A 23,434-nucleotide genomic window follows, 5' to 3' on the forward strand; every position below is an offset into this window, starting at 1 on the left:
GAACACACACTATAACGTTAACAGAGATCTCGGTCTGCAGTGGGATTATCTGTGGTTTTCCAACTTGCTTCCTGATATTTTTTTTCTTTCAGTGAGCACACATTATGCAAGTATACTTTGCTTATGAAGTCTGGAAATTATAGGTTCTGCAAGAATTTCAACATTCAATTAGAGCTATGTACAAAAGCACCTTGCCGGGCGGGCACTGTGCTATTCTGCTCTGTGGAGTTGGATTATAGAAAATCAGTCAACCTCTATATTTAAACGAAGATGCTAGTCTAAAGTTGCCCTCATTCCCGCTCAATTGCACGAACGCAGCAGGCAGGTTAACAAAGGGCTGCAGCCGGGACAACCGATGCAGGGGCCCAGTAGCAAAGCCCGCGGGGTGAACAGCTGGCCAGATGCTCGGCGCCGCCGGAGGGCCGCGCAGGAGTAAGTGTTTGGCTAAGTCGCAGACCTCGGCCCACGCCCCGTTTAACATCCGAGGGGCGAGGCCAGCGCGGCTCCCGCCCGGCTGCTCTGGCTCCCGGGAGCTGGGGGTCGGGCCGCGCCTCCTCCCGCAGCGGCCGGCAGGTGTCCGAGCGCCCCTGGCCGGCGCTGCAGCCCGGGAGCCCCGCGCCAGCGCCCACCCCGACGCCGGGCTGCGCGCCACGCGGGCGCTGCGGGCTTTGTTCGGCGGCGTCTGCGCCCACCTGAGCGCGGCCTGGCGGCGGCATCCCAGCCGGACACCTGGCTCCCCAGGCGCGGTACCCAGGTAAGGGGTAGGGTCGGGGCTCGGAGTCCGGGGGAAGGAGGGCACGAAGCCCGAGCTGCCTGGCACAGGATGGGGGAGGGGCGCGCTTCCCCGGCGCTGCGGGAGGGGGACTCGCCTTTTGCGTAAAGACTTTGGGAGCCGGTCCTCCCGCACCCCATAACAGGACGTGCAGGTGTCATGGTGACCAGGCAGCCCAGTGACCCGAGCAGAGTTTCCATAAGCAGAACCCTAGAGTGCCCGCTGCCCTGAAAGACTCGCCCCCGGGCGGTGGAAAGGCCAGGGGGATTTGTTCGGAGCAGTGATTTCACCTGCGGGGACTAACTTCCCTCCCGCCAGCCCCCAGCCCAGCGCACACGCCTGGCCCAGCCCCGCTTCCCGCCGGTCTCCCGCCCCGAAGCCCTGGGCCACCCGCCGAGAAGGAAAATGGGAGGGTTTCAGAACTGCATCTTGGAAACTAGTGATTCCAAAACCTTTGGGGCGGCGCGCTGGAGAGAGGGGGAAGGGCACCCCGCTCCCTTTGTGATATCCAGGGCTCCAGCCTACAGGGCCGCGCGTTTGATGTCTTGGAGACCTGTGCAATTTTGGAGACCCGTGTCATTTTAAAAATCGTCAACTCCTTTAGTTTGCGAGCTGGTTTCCACAGAGGCCACATTTGTACTTGGGAACTTTCTCGTCGTTTGAATTTCTCTGATTGGAGACGCGTGGCCTCCTCCAGAGACTAAGTGTCCTAGCGTGGGAAGCGGAGTTGTGTTGGGCAGTCGGAGCGCCCCCCACCCCGCTCCCCGACTGTTTTGCCCCCTTCCTGAGTCTGGTGTGATGGGACCACCTGGGTGAATGCAGGCTAAACGTGACAGACCTCTGGCCTCTGTTAAATCTTAAGGCTGGGAATAAGAGGGCACTGGAATCCTGTAAGAAATTTCCCTGCTTTATTGAAAACATCTGAATCTTGTAGAAGATTTTTTTCCCCCCACCTTTTTATACTTTGCCTACCTGATGACCCCACTCACTTTTGGGGGACTATAAAAGTTTTGTGTAAGCTGGGTGCAGTGGCACATGCCTATAATCCCAGTATTTGGGAGGATTGCAGGTTTGAGACCAGACTCAGCAATTTAGAGAAGCCCTCAGCAATTTAAGGAGACCCTGTTTTAAAATAGGCTGTGGGTTGAGCCCAGCGTGGTGGCCCATGCTTGTAATCCCAGCATTTGGGAGGTTGAGACAGTAGGATCCGGGTTCACAGCCAGCCTCAGCTACTTAGTGAGGTCCTTTGTACTCAGACTGTTTCAAAATAATAAATTAAAAAAATAGGGCTAGGGGTATAGCTTGGAGATAGAATGCCCCTGGGTTCCACCCCCAGTGCCACAAAAATAAATAAATAAATAAATAAAATAGGCTGTGGGTGTAGCTTGGAGGTAGCATGCCCCAGTAACAAATAAGTAAATAAATAAATAAATAAATGAATAAATAAACAAATAATAAATTGTGTAATCTCTTTAGGGAAGAGCCATGTCCCTTATCTTTTGGGGAACTACATTCTTTGCAAGCTCAGGTTAACTTGAGATTGTGTTCCGTGGGCACGGTCATTCCTGTTGGCTTGAAATAAACCATTTTCTCATTTCAGAGTTGTTATTTCTCCACAGACAAATTAAACAGAACAACCCTAGAACTTTAAGTGTTGTATAAAGCCAGGCTTAAACATTCAAGGTCTATTTGCTCCCAATGTGACATTGCATTGAAAAATGTCTGTTTGCTGAGAAAAAACAAGTCAGAGAAGAAAAGTCAGAGGAGTCACTGCAGTTGGCAAAGGCCACAGGAGGGAGCTTGCAAGTGCCACTGCCTTCCAGCCTTTTGAAGCCACCCTGTGCTTGCGACAAATGGGAATTTAAAGCCCCCAGGCCTTACTCTTCCTCTGTAGAAGTCCTGGAGGTGTAAGGATTTCCCAGACCAGGTTCCCAGGGAGGAGTGGGGGCCGCCCTTTCTGCACCACCCTGTGACTGAAGACCACCAATGACATAGTTCTCGCCAAATCTTCTGTTTGCTGCGCAGAGCTTTGACTCACCATCACCCTCTCCCTTCAGTAGGCTCAGGACCCTGGAACAAATAGTCCCTATTTTTACAGGTGAGGAAACCTGAGACCCATTTTTCCAACTTTAAGTTCAGAGCCAGTTTTCAGTTCAAAGCAGAAAGTACAGAGAGCTCCCCTCTCCCCTGCCCACACGTGCAGGGCACCCCCTTTCCCAGCACCCCCCGCCGTTGTGCCTGTTTTTTGATCGATGAACATTGGTATCACTCCAAGTCCACAGTTAGGGTTCAGTCTTGATGTTGAACAAGCTATGGGTTTGGACAAATATATAATGACATGTATTCCCCGTGTACAGGACCATCCAGAACAGTTTCACCGCCTTAAACACCTTCTTTACTCCGTCATCCCTCCCTCCTGCCCAAGATAAAAACGAATCTTCCTATTGTCTGCGTTTTTCCCCCCAGAATGCATTATAGTTGAAATCATACAGTATGTCAAGCTTTTTTTTTTTTTTTTTTTTTGGTACTGGGGATTGAACTCAGAGGCATTCTAACTCCAAGTTATACCTTCAGTCCTTTTCATTTTTATTTATTTATTTATTTTTGTGGGTCTGGGGATGGAACCCAGGGGCATTCTACCTCCAAGCTACATCCCCTGCCCTATTTTTTATTCTTTATTTTGAGACAGGGTCTCACTAAGTAGCGGAGGGCCTCACTAAGTAGGTGAGGCTGTCCGCGAACCATGATCCTCTGGTCTCAGCCCCCGGAATGCTGGGATTACAAGCGTGCACCACCACGCCCGGCGTTATTTTTATTGTTGGTACTGGGAATTGAACCCAAAGACTTTTTACCTCCGAACCCCTCACCCTTTTTAATTTTTTTGTTTTGAAGTCATCTCACTAGGTTGCTGAGAGTTTTGCTAAATTGCTGAGGCTGACCTCTAATCTGATCCTCTTGTCTCAGCCTCCCAAGTACTGGGACTACAGGAGTGTGCCACCACACCTGGCTAGCCTTTTTTATATTTTAGTTTTTGAAATGGGGTCTGGCTCAGTTGCTGAACCTGGCCTCAACCTTCAATCTTCCTGCCTCCGCCTCCTTAGTCACTGGGGTTACAGGTGTGCACCGCTGCACCTGCCTCAGATTAACTTCTTTTATTTAGCGAAATACACTTAATTTTAAGTTTCTACTGGTGGCTTCTTTCTCCCCACACTCTCCAGTGCTGGGGATCAATCCTAGAGCCTTTCATATGCAAGCACTCTACCTTTGATATAAATCCCCAGCCCCAGCCGGGCATGGTGGCACTTGTAATCCTGGTGCTTGGGAGGTGGAGACAGGAGGATCGCGCCTGTTCGAAGCCAGCCGCGCTGGCTTAAGAGACTCTGTTTTCAAATAAAATATAAAATAGGTCTGGGAGTGAGGCCCGGAAGTAGAAGGGTTTCCAGGAATCCCAGTACCACCAAAATAAATAAATAAATAAATAGATAAATAAATAAAACCCCAGCCCCAGTTCACTCCTGACATTCCGATGAGCTCCTAAACAGCACAGTCATTGATTGGTGGTGGTGACAGTGGGGATTCCCTCCTGATGAAATGCCTTTTGCTAATAATGCCCCTGCCCTGTGTGCATCTAAAAGTTACAAAGCATTGGCATTGCATCCCTAACACCTGGAAGTATGCTGGGTACCAGGCAGATGCTTAATGATTTTCACCGGATAAATGAAAGTTTATATAATTTTATCAGTGGAAAAGTCAGCAATACCATAACATGTTTTAGAACAGTAGTTCTCAAACTTAAAAAAAAAAAAAACTTACAAAATCAAAAATTTAATTGGGAGGGATTTAATAGGATTGTTTATTTTTATTTTATCCAATGGGGCTATTTTAAAACAAGTCCCCCCGACTATCTACAAGGCATTGGAGTGCTCTGCACAGGAATTTCCCACACCTCCTGTTTCAGTATCACCCAGGCCAGCGTCCTCAGTCTCCCTTTAGTCTGTCCTCATTTCCCTGTCTGTACCCGCTGGGGTGACTTTCCTCCGGTAGGCTACTCACCCCCATGGTCCTCTTCCTTGTCCTTCTCTGGGGTCTCTGCTCTTGACCTGGATTTTCCAAATCTTAAATTAGGAATCCCTGGGCGGAAGATGCTTTTATACGGGGGCTTCATGGGACCCTGGCCACAACCTTTCCAGGTAAAGAAGTGGGTAGTACCACCCTCCTTTAGGGAAGGAAGTTGAAAGACTGAAGTGAAGAAATTAACCAGAAAGGCTCTCGCTCTGTTCTGATGTCTGACTGCCGCCCTTGCCGCTCCTGGGGGTCAGTGCACCCTTCCTACCACAGTTGGGAAGACCAGGCTGGCTCCAGGCATGTGGTGCCCCCTCTCTCTGGCCTTGAGCCCCATTTTCTTCAGAATTCCTTCCTCATCTATGGAAATGGAAACCATAATGTCTATAGTTACAAGTGTCGTTAAGTGAAATTAATGTCTTAAATGTCGTGATGACCTTTTTACATCATTTATTTAGAAAATGAACTTCTACCATTTAGCAAGGGCTCTCCTTGGCTGCCTCGCCGGATCTTTACAGCACCTTGTGAGTTTGTGAAAGGGAGCCTCTCCCCATTGGACAGATGAATGAACCCGGCCAGGGGACATGTTGCCGGAGCTTTCTCTCTCCCTGGACTTCCCGTCTTGTGTGCGTGCTTCTATACCTCGGAGCTCCCCAGAGTCCCTCAACAGTGCATTTGGGTCCTGAACAACGTAAAGCATTTTCAAATACCAGCCATGAATATCTGTTGTCCTAAAAACGTCTCTTTGCAGGTACAGAGGATGTGGGAGGCCCTGTGACTTGATGCCCAGCCTTCTTCCAGAGAATCCAAAATGGCACACTGATTATTCCTTAATGCTGAGTTTTGGTTGTCTGAGTGTTGGGATCTGAAAATTTACTGATGCTTTTAGGGAAAGCCTGACCTTTCTCCGGGTAGCTTTTAAGATGCTATCCATCAGGGGGCATGGTAGTATGTGCCTGGAGTCCCAGCTCCTCAGGAAGCTGAGGGAGGAGGATGCTTGAGCCCAGGGCCAGCCTAGGCAACCTAGTGAGACCCCGTCTCAAAGGCAGCAATAACAGAGCACTTCCCATCATACCAAATTAGAAGCGTGTCATCCATTTCCCTTGATACCATGGGCCTGAGCCAGATATTTTGCCAAATGGCCGAGAAAGAAGATCGTTACGGTGAAAGACAGCAAGGTCTTTCTGTCTGGAGACTTTTACCTCCGATTGTGGTCTTCCTGTTTGGGTCTTGACTGCTCTTGTGTAGGGCACAGATTTCCATCCTGCCAAGGACTAGTCTCCTGTTTGGAGTTGCACGTGCGTTTCCCAAGGAGGTGGAAGTGGTTTCCTCCGTCTGTCACCCTCCCCTCACTTCATCTCCGATCACAGAGAACGTGAGCCTTGTCCTGCAAAAGCTCCCCTCTGCTATCCCCAGCCCTTCTTCTGAAAGCTGCCTTGTTTGGGACTTTGTTTCTTGCTGCATCATGGGTAATATAATCCCCGGCCACTGCACGGACGGATGTGCTCATCCAATCGTGCAGAGACGCCTTCGCCCGCACAATTCACAAATGTTGCCGACACTGTGGAACCAGGACCAGGACCGGAGAGAAGACCAGGCCTGAGGGGCTTCTGCTCCACCCATGAGAAGCCCAGAAGCCAGGAGTCATGGAACAGAAAGGGGGGAGGCTGAGCAAGGGGTTTTGCAATGGAAAAGTCAGGACCAGGTGCACCTGGGAACCAGGGTCTGTTCCTGCCCCGGCTGGACTACTTTGCACAAGAATGCAGAGGGCTCTGGAAACCTGGCCTGTGCTGGTGGAAAACTGCCAAAGGGCAGGATCCCAGGTGGCAGATATTTAATTATGCTTCTGTTCTGTTCCACAATTACTGCCCATAGTCTTTTTTTTTTTTTAGGCTGGAGGCTGAACTTCTGACGTCATGCTCCTTCCTGCTCCCATCCCTAACATTTTTCCTTTGCTTAACATTCTTCTAGAGTCTTTCCCCGGAATCTGGAAGGTGGTAGACTCAACAGATCACTGGGAGGCCAGAATGGCAATCTCACCAACTGACTAGCTGCGTAACATAGAACTAAATGCCCTCCTCCTCCTCCTCCTCCTCCTCCTCCTCCTCCTCCTCCTCCTCCTCCTCCTCCTTCTTCTTCTTCTTCTTCTTCTTCTTCTTCTTCTTCTTCTTCTTCCTTCTCCTTCTCCTTCTCCTTTTTCTTCTTCTTTTTTTGTACTGGGGATAGAACCCAGGAGCGTTCTATTTTTGAGCTCTACTCCTACCCCTATTTTTTTCTTTTCTTTATATTTTTTGCAGGTCTGGGAATAGAAACCAGGGTCATTCGACCTCCGAGCTACAGCCCCTGCCCTATTTTTTATTCTTTATTTTGAAACTGGGTCTCAGTAAGTAGCAGAGGGCCTCACTAAGTAGCTGAGGCTGTCTGCAAACCACAATCCTTTGGTCTCAGTCTCCCAAATGCTGGGATTACAAGCATGCGCCACCATGCCCGGCTCTTTTCTTTTATTTTGAAACAGGGTCTCCCTAACTTTCTTTGGCTGGCCTTGAACCTGCAATCCTCCTGTTTTAGCCTCCCAGGTCCTGGGATTACAAGCGTGCGCCACCACGCTCAGCTAACAACACCTAACTTCTTTATGCCTTGGTTTCTCATCTGCAAAATGGGGTATTACATCCCCATTGACTGGTCACTGAGATCATAAGAAAATACATGGGTGTATGGAGCCTGGAGGCTCACCACACATGTTCACTGGATGGTAGTAGTTGATTCAGTAGTTGATTCTTTTTACTGTGAAAAAAAAAATCTTTCTAGACTGCGCATCTTAGCATGTGTCTGAGGTCAGCTATTCAGGGGGCTGAGGCAGGGGGATGCTTGAGACCAGTTCAGGGCCAGTCTGGGCAACATAGGGAAACCCTTTATAAAAAAACAAAAGAACAAACCCCAAACCACCCCCTCACACACACTTTTCTAGATATAGGATAGTATTTTAAATGTTGAATCAGTAAGGAAAGTTTCGATAAAATGAGAGGAAAATAGACAGTATTTGAGATGATCAAGGGGAGAGAGTCAAAGCTTGCTGACAGTACTTTGCCAGCATCAAAATAGCATTTTTTTTCTTTTATCTTGGCATAAAAAAGAATGAAATGAAAACATACTGCACCTGGAAGGACCCTCCAGCCCCCTGGGGTGGAGATCCCGGTGGCCATGGGGCCTGCAAGGATGCGCCTCACCTCCTCTGTACCGGGCACATACAGGTCTCCGGCTCCAGCACAGACTAAGGCCTCATAGTCTTAGGCGTCTGCCCCTGACAGCCGGGACAAGCACGTCACGGGGCAGTTCCAGGGTGTGACGAAAGGGGGTGTGTTGTTGAGGTGGAGAAGGGAGCGGCACCATCTAATACTACCTTGTGAGGAGACATCTGATAGCTCACATCCATTCGCAGAGTGCCAACATCGATTTTTGTTGATTTTGTGGGGTTTTTTGTTTTTATTTTTTGGTACTAGAATTTGAACCCAGGAGTGTTCTACCTCTGAGCTATACCCTCAGCCCTTTTTATTTTTGTTTTGAAACAGGGTTCTCACTGAGTTCCTAAGGAGCCTTGCAAAGTTGCTGAGGCTGGCCACAAATCTGCAATCCTCCTGTCTCAGCCTGCCAGGTACTGGGTTTATTGCCATGTGCCACCGTCCCTGGCTGCAATTTTGTTTTAATGAGCAGTACCGCTGGAAACTGAAAAGGTATCCTTCTGGGCAAGCAGAGGCATAGAATGGAACAGGGTGAAATTGCTTAGGTTTTTCACACAGCGTGGAGGGCGCCTTACTTTGCAGCAGGAACCTCCTCTCTTCCTGTCCACATTATCCTCCCAGCAAGCTGGGGAGGCAGCTGCTGGTCCTGCAGCCACAGATGAGCCCAAGAGGTGTCTCAGGACCTGAAGGGCAGTGGGCCAGGCTGCCACGCAGCGCAGGTCCCTGGCTCCCAGTCCACAAGCTTTTCTATAGCCACGGAGCCAGGTCCGGTCAGTGCAAGCTGAGCCACCTCTCAGAACTCTACCCACCCCGAGAGGGCTTCCCTGTAAAGCATGCCCTGCCAGGGGGTGTGGCTTCATGACTCAGACAGGGCCCACACCTGCTCCTGGCAGAGAGCCTATACCATGAATCCAGGCTCCATGAATTTATAAAATGACTCTCATTTTATAAATTACTAACAGGCCTGAGCCTCAGTCTCTGACATGTGCCCAAGGTCAGAAGCTTCAAGAGATGAGCCTGAACCCGAGAAACAGACAGTATTGAGAAACCCTTCCCCTCGGCCACTTTCCCTCATCCCGCTGCCTGTCCCTGCCTGTCCCTGCTTGTCCTGCGTGGTGTGGGGTGTAAGAGAAAACACTTGCTCAGAGAAAGGAAGTCAGCCAGCCTGGCCTGCGCTTGGCTGGGGGCTGGCAGAAAGCATAGGAGCCCTCCACAGGCCAGCGTCTTTCCCGGCCACCTTCCATCCTTTGATCCTGACCTCTTGCCTTTCACGACGTTGGACATCCTGTTTTCAACCAGATTAGGTGAAAACCCCAACCTCTTAGTTACCCGAAGCAGGAACGCCCCCACACCATGATCTCGGCTGGTGGGGGATTTTTGATTTCGTTTTTGACAAATGTCTTGAGATCCAAGGAGCTGGATATACACGGAGTAAGATCTGACATTCTAGATCCATGAAGGGGAGAGATCAAATGAGATCTTTAAAACCAGAAGACGCAGAAGACGCTTAGCATCTGCTCCAACCTCCTCATTTTGCAAGTGAAGAAGCACAGCCTCTCGGGCACAGAGCAGCAGGGAAGACACCGTGGGCCATGCTGTGCTCCTCTAACGTGTGTGTGTGTGTGTGTGTGTGTGTGTGTGTGTGTGTAATAGGGATTGAAACCAGGGCATTCTACCTTCAGCCTACACCCCCAGCCCTTTTTATTTTATTTTTAGTTTATGTTATTTTGGTTTGGAAATGGTCTCACTAGGTTTTTGGGACTCTCCCTGTATTGCCGAGTCTGTCCTTGAACCTGCAATCCTCCTGAGTCAGCCTTCCAGATGCTGGGATTACAAGTGTGCACCACCACACCAAGCTTTCTTCCCAAGTCTTTTAATGGAGAAGCTTAATACAGAGGGGATATAGGACGATCTTGAGTGTACTGGATCCAAAAAGAAAAGCCTAGAATTTCTAAAGCCTATCATTGGGATCCTTTCAGGTTTTTCCTGGTAAATTATACTAGGGGAGGGGAGGAGTGTAAATTTCATTCTTTCTGCCCTATTTCTCACCTTATAATCCATATTGGCTGCTGAAACATAAGGCTGCCTCCATTGTGCATCATATCCATGATTGAAATGGTAATGGCGCATTGATTGGGCCCGACAGCTAAAATTAGAAGAAAACCTCAAGTATGTGCCATGTTCAGTCAAAGTTACAGTCTGTGGTTTCTTATTAAAAGCATTCACTTTTCAGACCTCATGGATTTGAATTTTACCCATGCAAGAAGCATTATTAGGCAATAAAAAACTTAAAAAAAAAAAAACCTTCTTCCTTAGCCAGGTCACTGTTTACAAGTAATTTAGACAGTTTAGGCTCTTTATACACTGTGTTCTTAGCTAGAGAAAGGTTTGGCCACCTGGTAGGTATTTCAGAAAATGAAGATGTTAAACTCAGCTCTTCAGTACCTTAGTTTCAAACTCTGCTTTAAGATATGGAGACCCCAGAGGGAAGCCACCTTAGCCAGGCTCTGTGCAGAGCACCCATCCCAGCCGTGGGGAAGAGCTGGGCGGGGGTTGAGGGTGCAGTGGTATCTGGGTAAGGTGTTGGGTGGCTGTGTAAAGTCAAACTCATTGGAGTCAAGCCTCCCGTAGTTTTTTGGGCATTTATGTCTTCTCCAATAGGATAAGAAGGGGCCTCCAGGCTCCAATTTGTGGCCTGGGAAAAGCTAAGTTAGTTACTTCTTTGGTGATGTGACTGGGACAGTTCCCAGGACTGACTGCAGATACTTCTTTCTTTTCCAGGCCCTGTAGATCTCTCAACATGCCCTCTTCCCTGTTGCTGGCAGCCATCTGTACCTTCCTGTTTTCCAGAGGTAAGATGTTTCCAGAGGTCAGAGGTAAGGTGGGGGATGAAGTATCTGGGGGAGGGGTTGGTTTGCCTCAAGTCCTCTTGGTTTTAACTTAAAAGGTCTCTTGAATCCATCTGTGTCTTTACTTCATGGCCACCTCCCTGGGCTAAGCCTTCCCACCGTCTTGTGCTTGGACTTCTGCAGTAGCCCCCAGAGCCAACTCCTGGTTCAGCAGGTTGACCTGGTCTCCCTGCGTAGAGCCAGGGCACTTCATGTGGGCAGCAGCTGTCTGCTCAGAGACATGTAGGGGAACTGGAGAGCAGCTGAGTTTGCTCTGGGCTTAGTGAGTGGAGAACCGCAAAGGCAGGACTAGCCGGGGTGCTGAGTGAACAGGTGGACCAGGAGCGGGTCATTGGTGTCACCCTCTGTGTGGCGTCTCCTTGTGATCACTTGACTGGAAGTTGCCTTGAGTCCAATGTGCAGTATTGTGTAGTTCCTCCTTTCCTCCAGCTACCTCTCCTTTATCTCTTCCCTGATGTGGGTTGGGGGCTTCCACGCACGTGCCTACACACAGTGCAAGCAGCTGTACCCAGAGGGGGACGCAGTTACGACACCCAACGGGAGCAGAGGTCTCCAGCATCACATTCTCCATAGCCCCTCCACGTGCATTTTTAGCCCTTCTCTTCAAAATTCCCAAATCTAAGCCAGGCGTGGTGGTGCACGCTTGTAATCCCTGTGCTTGGGAGGCTGAGACAGGAGGATCGCGCAGGTTCAAAGCCAGCCTCAGCTGGCTTAAGAGACCCTGTTTCCAAATAAATTATAAAATAGGTCTGGGAGTGAGCCCGTAGGTAGAAGTCCCCTGGGTTCCATCCCCAGGACCACCAAAAACAAAACAAAACAAAACAAAAAAACAAAACAAAAAACCCAAATCTAGATGCAAAGATACCTCATAGAAGTGGGACATTTTTCTTGTGTGCTTCCCACGTGGTAAGTGTGTGTGTGTGTGCACGCGTGTGTGCATGCCCGTGGATTAAACCGGGGGCCCCACACTTGCTAAGCCTGCGCTCTCCCCTGAGCTGTGCCCACAGCCCCTCCTGTGGTGATTTTTGGGAAACTGCTCTCACTGAGCTCCTGCCCTGTTCCTGTTGGTTCTGGTCACCTGTGGACATGGAGGCCCCTCCCTGTCCCGCATGTCAGGACTGCTGCTGCTGTTTTTTCTCCTAGTGCCCCCGTCCCTGCCTCTTCAGGAAGTCCACATGAGCAGAGAGACCATTGGGAAGATCGCAGTTGCCAGCAAAAGTAAGCCAGTGTTTTCTGACCCCCGGACACCTGTTCTGACCTCTGAGACAGACTTGAGGGAACCATGCTCCTTGAGAAGGTCTCCTGGGTCCCACTGTGGCCACAGCCAGTTTCCCCAGACAGGGGGCTGACCAAGTCACTGTCCTTGGTAAAGAACAATACGAAAACAGCAAAAACAACTCCAGGGAATCTTTGTTGCTGAATTTCCGGGCCTCACCTGACCTCCATCCACCCACCCACCCTCATCTCCTGCCATAGTCCTTCCTTGTCCACGGCTCAGCATCCCTAGGTGAGCGTAAGACTCTCCAGGAAGTTCCCAGAGGCCCTGCCTGTCCCTCCTCCGCATGCAGCTCCAGCGCTGCCCTCAGGGGGCGCTGTTTCCACAGGCCATCTCTTACCCTGGCTCCCTGCTGCCCCCTGGTGGTGGTGTGGTGTGGAGGGCACAGCCATCTGGCTCCATTGCTTCCTGGTACTTTGGCCCTAGGAAAGTTACTGCATCACTCTGGGCTCCTTTCCCTCACCGGGCCAGTGAGTAAAAATATCAAATCTCGTTGACACTAGTCACATCCTGACACAGTACCTGTCCTGATGCGCTAGAGTTCTCAGAATTTGCTGATGGGGTTGGTCAGTACCCCCATTGGTACCCAGACAGAAAGGTACCCTACTCTGGCTCCCACCAGGGATTGGTACCTGCCGTCTATGTTGTAAATCATTTTCTCTTTTTCCAGAATAAAAACAAAAAAATAAAGGTTAAAAAAATAAGTACAAATTTCCCTAGGGTTGTTGTGGAGAATTAGGTGATAGCTAAAAATATAGGATTTCTTTTTTTCTTTTCTTTTGTGTTACTGGGGATTGAACCCAGGAGCATTTCTTCTGAGCTATACTCTCATACCCATCTCTATTTTTAGTTTAGAAACAGGGTCTCACTAAGTTTTCAAGGCTGGCTTTAAACCTGCCATCCTCCTGTCTCAGTCTCCCAAGTACTGGGATTACAGGCCTGTGCCACTGCACCCAGCTCAGGATTTCTTTTTCAGGTGATAGAAATGTTCTAAATTTGACCGGTGGTGATAGAATGCATCTATGAGTACTAAAAAATGAGTTGTATACTCTTAAGTGGGTGGATGGTATGGCAATGATAATTTAATAAAACTTTCAAAGAAATAAGAAATGCTCATGAGCCGGGCATGGTGGCACACGCTTGTAATCCCAGCATTTGGGAGGCTGAGACAAGAGGATCGCGTTTCGCGGACAGCCTCAGCCCCTTGCAACTTAGTGAGACCCTGTTTCAAATAAAGGATAAAAAATAGGGCTGGGGGTGTAGCTCAGATAGAACCCCTGGGTTCCATCCTCAGTTCCTCAAAAAAAGAAGAAGAAAAAAAGAAAACGGTCGTGTCTCCGGGCAACTGTGATAATTAGTAGATCTAAACTATCTCAAGTGATGCTGGCACAGATGAAGGACACAGTCTGCGTCCTCTCCCTCTGTTACTTGAACTCTTGGGCCACGTGGCCTCTTGTATTGGGGTGCCTGGCTAGGTCCTGGACTAGGCTGTGGGGCCCCGAGGGCTGGAGCAAGGCGGGTCCAGGAGACCCTCCTCAAGAGCTCAGCCAGTGTGGTAAACCTAGTGTCCCCTCCTCTGGAAGTCTTTGTTATGTGGAAACATCCATCTGTCCCTCCTCCCAGTGATGTGGTGCTCAGCTGCCGTGGACATCCTGTTCCTGCTAGATGGCTCTCACAGTGTTGGGAAAGGGAGCTTTGAAAGGTCCAAGCATTTTGCCATCACAGTGTGTGATGCTCTGGACATCAGCCCCGAGAGGGTGAGTACGATGGGCCTTGCCGGTCTTTGTATTGAGCTATGAGTTACCAGGTGTGTGTGTGTGTGTGTGTGTGTGTGTGTGTGTGTGTGTGTGTGTGTATTACTGGGGATTGAACCTAGGGGCATTCTGCCTCTGAGCCAGACCCCCAGCCCTGTTTTATTTTTTATTTTGAAACAGGGTCTCACTAAGTTGTGCGTGGCCTCACTAAGTCACCGAGACTGTCCTCGAACCTGTAATCTTTTCTCAGCCTCCCAAGTAGTGGGATTACAAGTGCGCGCCACCACACCTGGCTGCAAGTCTTACTACCCGCAGACAGAAGTTTACCGGCTTGTGGCACTAGGAAGACCCAAGGGGATGCATCCTGGTTCCCCTTTGGGTGGGATCCTGGAGCTCTATCCAGGCTGTCCAGCATCCCTCTCTCTGTCTCCTCTCCATTTTGCTTTCTTTGGTTGGCTTCCTTTCTAGGCAAGTCTCCCATGGCAGAGTTGTCCTGCATTGTCCTTCAAGCTAGACCCCAGGAAAAAAGAAAGTGCACTTCTGCCCTTATGGATTGGGCAAAATCCCCAGGAGGCGGGGGCGGGGGGGGGTCATACTGGGCAGGCTTGGTTACATGACAGTCCCTTGGCCAATCACAAGTAGCTGGGGGAAGAGTGGCCAGACCTGGTCAGGGGCTCATCCATCTTTCGGGTGGAGAAGGAGCAGGTGAGTTTGGTGGCCACCAGCAGGAGAGGCCGAGTTTGCAGAATGAAGGGAACTGACCACACGGGGCAGATTGAGGCACAGCTCCAACCCCCGCTGTTTACTTGCAAAGAGCTGCTCCTGCCTGAGCCAATCCAGGCTGTCTTCATTTCTTGTCCTTCCTGGCTTCAAATAATAGGTCTTAAGTATCAGCAGAGTGTGCTAGCTGCAATTCTTGTTTCTAAAAGGGGCATTTTTTGAACAACCCAGTAGAAAAATTGGCAATAAACAGATAATTCCCAGGAAACAGAAACACAGATGGTCCTTAGACACGTGGAGAGGTTCTCAGCCTCAGTCAGTGCCACGCAGATCTCCCACTGACTTGCGCCGTGCACTGATGCGCTAGAAGGGTTTAGAGTGCGGTGAGTGCTGTTCCCATGCGCTGCAGGTGGGGGTGTCGACTGGCGCCACCTGTAGGCTGTGGGGGGCGGTTCCATAATATCCATTACACTGACGGAGGCTGGGACCCTTTGACCCAGCAATTCCACTTCTAGAAGTTTATCCCACAGATATTCCCACCCAGGCAAACGATGCTCATATAGTTGTTCACAGCAATGTTTTTGTAATTGTAAAAGCTTTCAGGTAGCCTGAGTGTCCATTGATGGGGGACAGATGAGGCCATTAGGGTACATTTATATAACAAAACACCAAGAAGCTGCAGAAAAAGGGTAAAGAAGCTCTTCAATATGAAAAGAAAGGTGCCAGAACAAATTAAGGTAAAAAGTAAGTTATATATATATATACTGGATATTGAACCCAGGGGCATTCTACCTCTGAGCTACATCCCCAGCCTGATTTTTTAAATTCTTGATTTTGAAACTAAGGTGTGGAGGGGTTCATTAAGTAGCTGAGGCTAAACCTGTGATCCTTCTGTCTCAGCCTCCCAAGTACTGGGATTATAAGCATGTGCTACCACAGCTGGATAATATGTTGCTTTTTCTATAAAAATGAAGGAAAGCTGGGCATGGTGGCACATGTTTGTAATCCCAGCATTCGGGAGGCTGAGACCTGAGGATCACAGTTGGTTCGCGGACAGCCTCAGCTACTTAGGCCCTCCACAACTTAGACCCTGTTTCAAAAATAAAGAAAAATAAGCTGGGCGTGGTGACGCACACTTGTAATCCCAGCATTTGGGAGGCTGAGAGAGGAAGATCACGGTTCACGGACAGCCTCAGCTACTTAGTGAGGCCCTTTGCAACTTAGTGAGACCCGGTTTCAAAATAAAGAATAAAAAACAGGGCAGGGGGTATAGCTCGGAGAGGTTGAATGCCCCTGGGTTTCATCTCCAGACCCATAAAAAAAAAATAGGGCAAGGGTCGGGTGTGATGGCACAGGCTTGTAATCCCCGCGCTTGGGAGGCAGAGACAGGAGGATGATGCAGGTTTGAAGCCAGCCGCACTGGCTTAAGAGACCCTGTTTCCAAATAAAAAATATAAAAATAGGTGTTGGAGTGTAGCCTGGAGGTAGAAGGGCTTCCAGGAGATCCAGTACCACCAAAAGAAAAAGAAAAAATAGGGCAGGGGATGTAGCTCTGCCCCTGGGTTCCAACTCAGCATGCAAATAAATAAATAATAAATATGAAGGGAAATGAATGAAAATCTATATTGTATTTAGATGTGTGTGCGTAAAGACTCATGAGGGACGTGTTAGAGGTTAGGGACAGTAGGGAAAAGGTAGGAACTGAGCTAATTGGATACAAGTCCAGGGGAAGACCCAGCAATACAAACTTTTTTTTTTTAAAATATTTTCTGAATTTTGAACTATGTGAACCCAGCCAATGATCAAATGAAAATTTCAGATGGGCATTTTGGTCTAGAAAGCCATCATTATTTGAATCTCAGAGTAGTCACATACAGGTCGAAGAAGGAAGTGGTTTTCCGAGATGACATTCCTGGGCTAATCCTAGTAAAACCTCTAGGATTTAGAAGCAGCTGTGGCTTTGAACGAGGGCCGGCTTTTCAGCAGCCTCTCGCGGGCACCTGCAGATGCCGTGGTGGGCTTTAAGTCAGTCTAGGCATGAGCTGCACAGTTCTAACCGTGCTATCAACCCAGCACAGACCCTAGAGGGGCCGGGGCAGAGGCCTGCTGATCTCTACCCCAGGCAGGACCCTTCTTTGCCAATGATTCCCTACTGGGTTTCACTACTTATTCCTAGAAGGTATGGCGTAGAGATGAAACACTGTCAACCTTGACACTAATGTCGTGTGTCCTGAAATGAGTGGCTTGGGGACTCTAGAGGGAAGTGAGTTGAGGGAGAAGAGCTGTGAGGTATAATAGTGTATACGAGGAAGCAGGCTCAGAGAGCCAAGTGACCGCCCAGGGTCACGCCGCAATCTCAGAGCTAGAGGAAGAACGGGGGCACTTGACTCTCGGCCCGGGACTTGCTCCATTAGAACAGGCTGGGGCGATGGCACTCAGAATTCACAACCTGCGGCAGTGCGGACAGGGCTGAGGGAGAAGGTAAATGAAGCATGACAAGAGACTTTATTTATGGCTGATGCTGTTGGGGGCAGATGCCCAGTGTTTAGGAAATAGAAGTTCAGTGTTGTCTAGAAAGTGTTGTCAAGTTCTTGGACTGATATTTAGGTTTGATATTGGCAAAACACACACTGCCCAGAGATGAGAGCCAGGCAATATTTGTGTATGAAGGGCCCTGATGGTCACTTACACAGGAGAGCGCAGAATGGTGGAATTTGGCTGTTTATATTGAGTTAGATTTGAACTTACTTTTATCTTATTTATTTATTTATTTATTTATTTATTTTTTGCGGGTCTGGGGATGGAACCCAGGGGCATTCTACCTCCGAGCTACAGCCCCTGCACTATTTTTTATTCTTTATTTTGAAACCGGGTCTCACTGAGTTGCAGAGCCTCACTTAGTAGCTGAGGCTGTCCGCGAACCGCGATCCTCCGGTCTCAGCCTCCCGAATGCTGGGATCACAAGTGAACTTACTTTTAGAAAGACTCTCCCCCCACTGGATTTGGGGAGCAAGGGAATGTGGTGCCTCTTGGGGGGTATGAGTGAGCGTCTTCGCCTCAAGGTGTGTAAACAGACCATCTCACTCCGCAGAAGGGTTTCAGTATCAGGGCGATTCCAGATGGCCCAGTGTGGTCGTCTGTGGCTTTCGGATTCATTTTTGGGTTGCTGCCTTCCTGGCACCTTCTTTTTTTTTTTTTTTTTTTGACTCCCTGGGGAACCAGGGATTTGATTTGCTCCTTGTCCTGCTTTCTGTGGGTTTACTTTTCAGGAAGAAGTTTTTAAGTAGCTTTAAATAGAGTCCTTTTATGGGTGCTCTGTGGAGGTGCTTGAAGTCTCCCTTCAGCACCTAACAGCTGCAAGCCCACTTCCTGGCGCTCACAGAGGACCCCAGAGTGCTTGCCTTACGGTGAGAAATCTGGGCGGGTTTGCTTCTGAGCCTACAGTAAACCCAAGATAAAAGGCAGCTCTTTGGCTCCCAAACCTCCAATTAAATGAAATGCCTTAACTACTGACTTGGGCTGTTTCCTGCGTATTTTGTTTTGAAGTTGTGTCCTTCCTGTTTAACCCAAGTAAATACGCCCAGCTGTTGGTCCCAGGGGAGTTTGTCTCCTTCCCTTCTTAACTAAGTCATTCACAAGGCTCAATAAAGAGATGTCCAGAGAAAAGCCTTCCACCCACACGGTTTCCATTTACCAGCCCCCACCCCCTGCCTGTTTTCTTGAAAATTCCAGAATCGCTTCGTGCAATTTATCACCGTGAATATATATTCTTATTTTCCCATTTTTACACAAAGGACAGCAGAGACAGTGTTCTATCTCATCTATTTTTTTTTCCTTGGTACTGAAGGCTGAATTCAGAGATGCCCATGAGCTACACCCCGGGTTCTATTTTAATTTTGGTTTTGAAACAGGGTCTTGCTAAGTTGCTGAGGCTGGCCTCAAGCCTGCGGTTCTTCTGTTTCAGCCTCTTAAGCACTGGAATTATAGGCATGTGCCACCACGCTTGGCTTCCTTTTTCACCATCACATTGTGTTGGAGATATTTCTGTAGCTGTGTATTAGTATATATTTCACATCTAATTTTCCCACAGAAGCATTTGCAGAGGTCTAATTAGCAGCCCCCTGTTGGTGGACATTTGCTATTGCAAATACACTGTGATCTTGTTAAATACATTGTTTCATGTCTGTGAAAGTATACAGTTAGGCTAAAGTCCTGAGAGACCTTGGCATGCTTTATACTTTTATTGGAAATATTGCAGTTATACATCAGAGTGAGGTCAAAGTCATACAAAGGAAGATGGACACAGGTCTTAATGCGTCTCCCTGTTTCCCTTCAGGTCTCACCCCACCACCCACATACCCATACCTTCCCATAGGTAGCAGAGGGATTCATAATGATACCTTCATACACAGTCCTATGTTTTGGGGGGTTTTTTTGTACAGGGGATTGAACCCAAGGGCATTCTACTTTTTAAATTTTTTTATTTTTAAATTTTGAAACAGGCTGTCACTAAGTTGCTAAGGGTGGCCTCTAACCCGTGATCCTCCTGTCTCAATCTCCCAAGTACTAGGATTATAGACCTGTGCCTCTCTATGCAGCCCTACCATGTTTAAGTTTCAATAAATATTAACAAATTGTCCTCCATGGATGCTGTCTGCATTCCTACCAGCAAATGAGACTGCCTGTTTCCTTCATAGACCTCACATCTGGTTTTTGTTTTGTTTTGTTTTGTTTTTGTTTTTGTTAAACCTATGTGTGGAAAATGGTGTCTTTGTGGTGAGGTCAAGAATCTTTCCATGAAATGGCCATTTGTATTTCCTCTTTCCTCATCCCAGTTCATAGCCTTTGCCCATTTTCTGCTGGGTTATTGGTCTTTTATGTATCAGTTCCTATGAGTTGCAAGGGATTGTTCCATTTGGTCTCTATTTTTTATAGAGTTCTGCTAGAATTTTCTTGGCTAGATTTCCACATTTAAATTTTGAATCCAAGCTGGGCATGGTGGCTCACACTTGTAATCCCAGTACTTGGGAGGCTGAGACAGGAGGATCTCAGGTTTGCAGCCAGCCTCAGCTACTTAGGCCAGCCACAACTTGGTGAGATCCTGTTTCAAAATAAAGAATAGCCGGGCATGGTGGCGCACGCTTGTAATCCCTGCTTGGGAGGTGGAGATAGGAGGATTGCGCAGGTTTGAAGCCAGCCGCTCTGGCTTAAGAAACCCTGTTTCCAAAAATAAAATAGGTCTGGGAGTGTAGCCTGAGGTAGAAGGGCTTCCAGGAACCCCAGTACCACCACCAAAAAAAAAAAAAAAAAAAAGAATAAAAAAATAGTAGGCTGGGGGTGTGTGGCTCAGAGACAGAATCCCCTGGGTTTAATCCCCAGTACCACATACACACAAAAAAAATCTTGAATCCATTTGCAGTTTATCCTTAGTTTTTTTTGTAGGCATCTATCCAGTTGTCCCGACTTCGTCAGCTGACTAGACCATCTTTTCCCTATTGGTCTGAGACATCTCCTTGATGACACATTCAGTTCCAGGGGAATCTTGGCAGGGCTCCTTCTCAGTAACTTTGCCCTGAATCTGCCCACTACTCCGCCTTCCTGGGTCAGCCTCCCCCGTTCCCACTCAAGACTTAAATTTCTTCCTACTTGAGAGCACAGTAGCTCCTGCCAGCGATGGTGGCCCGGGTTAGCATCTGTGGAGCCCTCGGGCTCAGCCAGTGTTTTCCTGAGGCCTATGTTGACTGCTAAGAAGGCCAGTGGTGTAACCGTGTTGGGGGCGACCCAAGCCCACAGGCCCAAAGCCAAGGGCCTTATCCCCTGTCTTGTTCTCCGCGGACACGTATGTGCTTCCTTCATGCCACATCCTATCTTCAGCACATTTTATTTTACCCAACAATAAAGTGGGCATAAATTGTGCCTCTGGATTAGATAAGATACTGATGAGATAGTATACAGTCTCATCTGCCCTGGGAGTCGGTTGACAAGTGTAAGCTGGGCTCCACCCTCGGCTCTTCACAGCACCCCTGCAAAAGTAGTCACACTGTTCCGGTACCTGGGGGAGTATGGGTTGAAAAGATTAGAGGATGGTCAGGCTTATGTGGTGGGGCACACCTGTAATGCCAGTACTTGGGAGACTGAGATAGGAGGTTTGAGGCCAGCCTCAGCAACTTAGCAAGGCCCTCCAACAATGTAGTGAGACCCTGTTTCAAAATAAAAAATAAGATAAGGCTGGGTGTAGCTCAGAGGTAGAATGCCCCTGGGTTCAATCCCCAGTATTGAAAAAAAAAAGTGCAGAACACAGAGGATTTGACCATTTCTGTCCAGATTCTATCCCTGGGCTTTGGAACCTTCTTTGGGGGAGATGGGTGAAAGCTGTTGAGTGGCCCCCAGGCAGTGATGTTAACCTTTCTCATCCTTTATTTCCTCTTTGAGATGTTTATAATTTGACTCTGACCGCAGGTCCGAGTGGGAGCATTCCAGTTCAGCTCCACTCCTCATCTGGAATTCCCCTTGGATTCACTGTCAACTCGAAGGGAAGTGAAGGCCAGAATCAAGAAGATTGTTTTCAAGTATGTGCGATCAGATACTGCTGCGGGTGGGAAGAAGCCAGCTGCTCTTAAAATTCTTCCCTTGGAGGGTTTGGCTCTGCTCTGGGCCTCACAGAGAACACTGTGGGCCTGTGGTACCCCAGTCGTCTATGGTGGGTAATAATTCCCTTAAGGCTGCCCCACTATTACCTGTAAATATCTCAGGTGGGGATTTAAATGCCAGTGAAACAAAACAAAACAAAACAACAGGTATTTAGTAATATTTTGTATGGTTGTCGGTTTCATGGAGCTACGCCCTGGCTTTTGAGAGGTCAGACTGGGATCTGTAAGGCGATGCTAAGTCACGCCCACTAGGAAGGCTAAACTAGAAGGTAGACAGTGATAAGTGTTGGCAGGGATGTGGGAAGGTTGCAACCTCACATGTCGCTGGTAAATTTATGTCTGCCACTTTGGAAATAGTTTGGGGGTTCTTTAAAATGCTAGAGTTATTATGTGACCCAATAATTCCGGTTTAAGAGAGTTGAAAATATATGCCCACACAAAAACGTGTTTACTCCTGTTCATTGCAGAGCTGTTTGTAATAGCTCCAAATGCAAGCAGCACAGATGTGTGGCTGGTGATTAGATTGACGTGATGTGGTATATCCATAAAACGGAATATTAGTCAGCCATAAAAATGAAGTACTGATTCATGCTATATCACGGTGAACTTTGCAGACCTTTAACTCCATTTTTATGCCATAACCAGATCAGGCAAATTTATGGAGATAAAAAGTAGATTAAAAATTGGGACTGGTGGTACATGCCTATCATCCCAGTACTTGGGAGGCTGAGACAGGAGGATCACAAGTTTGAAGCAGCCTAGTGAGGCCGTCAGCAACTTAGCAAACCCCTGTTCCAAAATAAAAAATAAAATATGATTATGGTGTAGCTCAGAGAGAGAAAGTCACTGGGTTCATTCATTCCCAGTACCAAAACAAACACACAAAGGAGATAAATGGCTTAATCATTGCCAGGGGCTGAGTGAGTGAGGAATGACTACTAATGTGTGTCCAGCTTCGTGTTTTGGGTAATGAAAGTGTTTTGAACTTAGTGATGATTGCTGTACAATTCTGCGAATGTACTTGAAATCACTGACATATATCTTAAAAGGTGTGTTTTATGGTATGTGGATTATATCAGTAAGGTCATAAAACACCTTTATAGCCATTATATGCACATTGCATATAATATACATTTTCAGGGGGGAAAATGTAGCCTAACTTTTTCAGTTTAGGAATAAAAGCCAAAAACCATGTGGGTGACTGATTCAAATGATTCACCCCCCAAAAAACTAAGCAAATTACAAAGAATTGGTACAAAAATACAGTAAAGCTAGGTATGGTGGCACACCATACCTATGGTGGCTGAGACAGGAGGATCACAGGTTTGAAGACAGCCTCAGCTACTTAGTGAGGTTCTTTGCAACTTGGTGAAACCCTGTTTCAAAAACAAAAAAAAAGCAAACTCAAAACAAAATAAATAAAATAGGGCTGGGGGTGTAGCTCAGAGGTAGAATGCCTCTGGGTTCCATCTCCAATAAAACACAGACAGACAGACACACACACACACACACACACACACACACACACACACACTGAATAAATAAACAAATAGGGCCTGGGGTATAGCTTGGAGGAAGAATGCCCCTGGGTTCCATCCCCAGCACCAGACATACGCATGAATACAAACAGTAGTACGGAGGTAGAATGCCCAAGGGTTAATCCCCAGTACCCCAAAGCATCTGTTTCAACTCTTAATTTTATACAGGAGGTTATTAGGACAGCTGTCCCCTGCTCCTACCTCCTCCAAATAGTTACTTGAGCCTCTTTCAGCTGTCCTGAGGATCACACAACTAAGGACTGGAGAGTATTATTCATGGCCAGAAATCTGGAGACACACAAAGATGGTTCCAGCTGAGGAAGCTGGGGGTGGAGGACAGCACCTCTGTGTGTATCTGAACAGGTTCAGCTCTTTCGGGAATATGTTGGGTTAGCACCCAGCATGATGGTAATAGGCAGTCAGACAGGGCCAGGAGGCAGCGGTCAGGAACACCGGCAGTGAAGACGCTCATCAGAGCAGAGGAAGGGCAGCGGAAGGGGAGTGTTGCCCTCGC

The 23,434-nt window shown here is 48.2% G+C and overlaps 1 protein-coding gene across 1 annotated transcript in view; it reads left to right on the forward strand.

The window, feature by feature from the left end:
• Nucleotides 1-10,873: 10,873 nt before the first annotated feature.
• VWA2 (von Willebrand factor A domain containing 2) overlaps nt 10,874-23,434 on the forward strand; it is a gene marked incomplete at both ends in the record, with an annotated part of 34,039 nt that continues 21,478 nt past the window's right edge. Inside the window, 4 exons of the mRNA XM_080694551.1 lie at nt 10,874-10,925; nt 12,126-12,200; nt 13,882-14,015; nt 21,192-21,301. Coding sequence (XP_080550677.1) covers nt 10,874-10,925; nt 12,126-12,200; nt 13,882-14,015; nt 21,192-21,301 — 371 coding nt within the window. The remainder of the gene's footprint in view (nt 10,926-12,125; nt 12,201-13,881; nt 14,016-21,191; nt 21,302-23,434) is intronic.

The sequence above is a fragment of the Muscardinus avellanarius genome (genome assembly GCF_963383645.1).
Source record: "Muscardinus avellanarius genome assembly, chromosome: 4".
NCBI lineage: Eukaryota > Metazoa > Chordata > Mammalia > Rodentia > Gliridae > Muscardinus > Muscardinus avellanarius.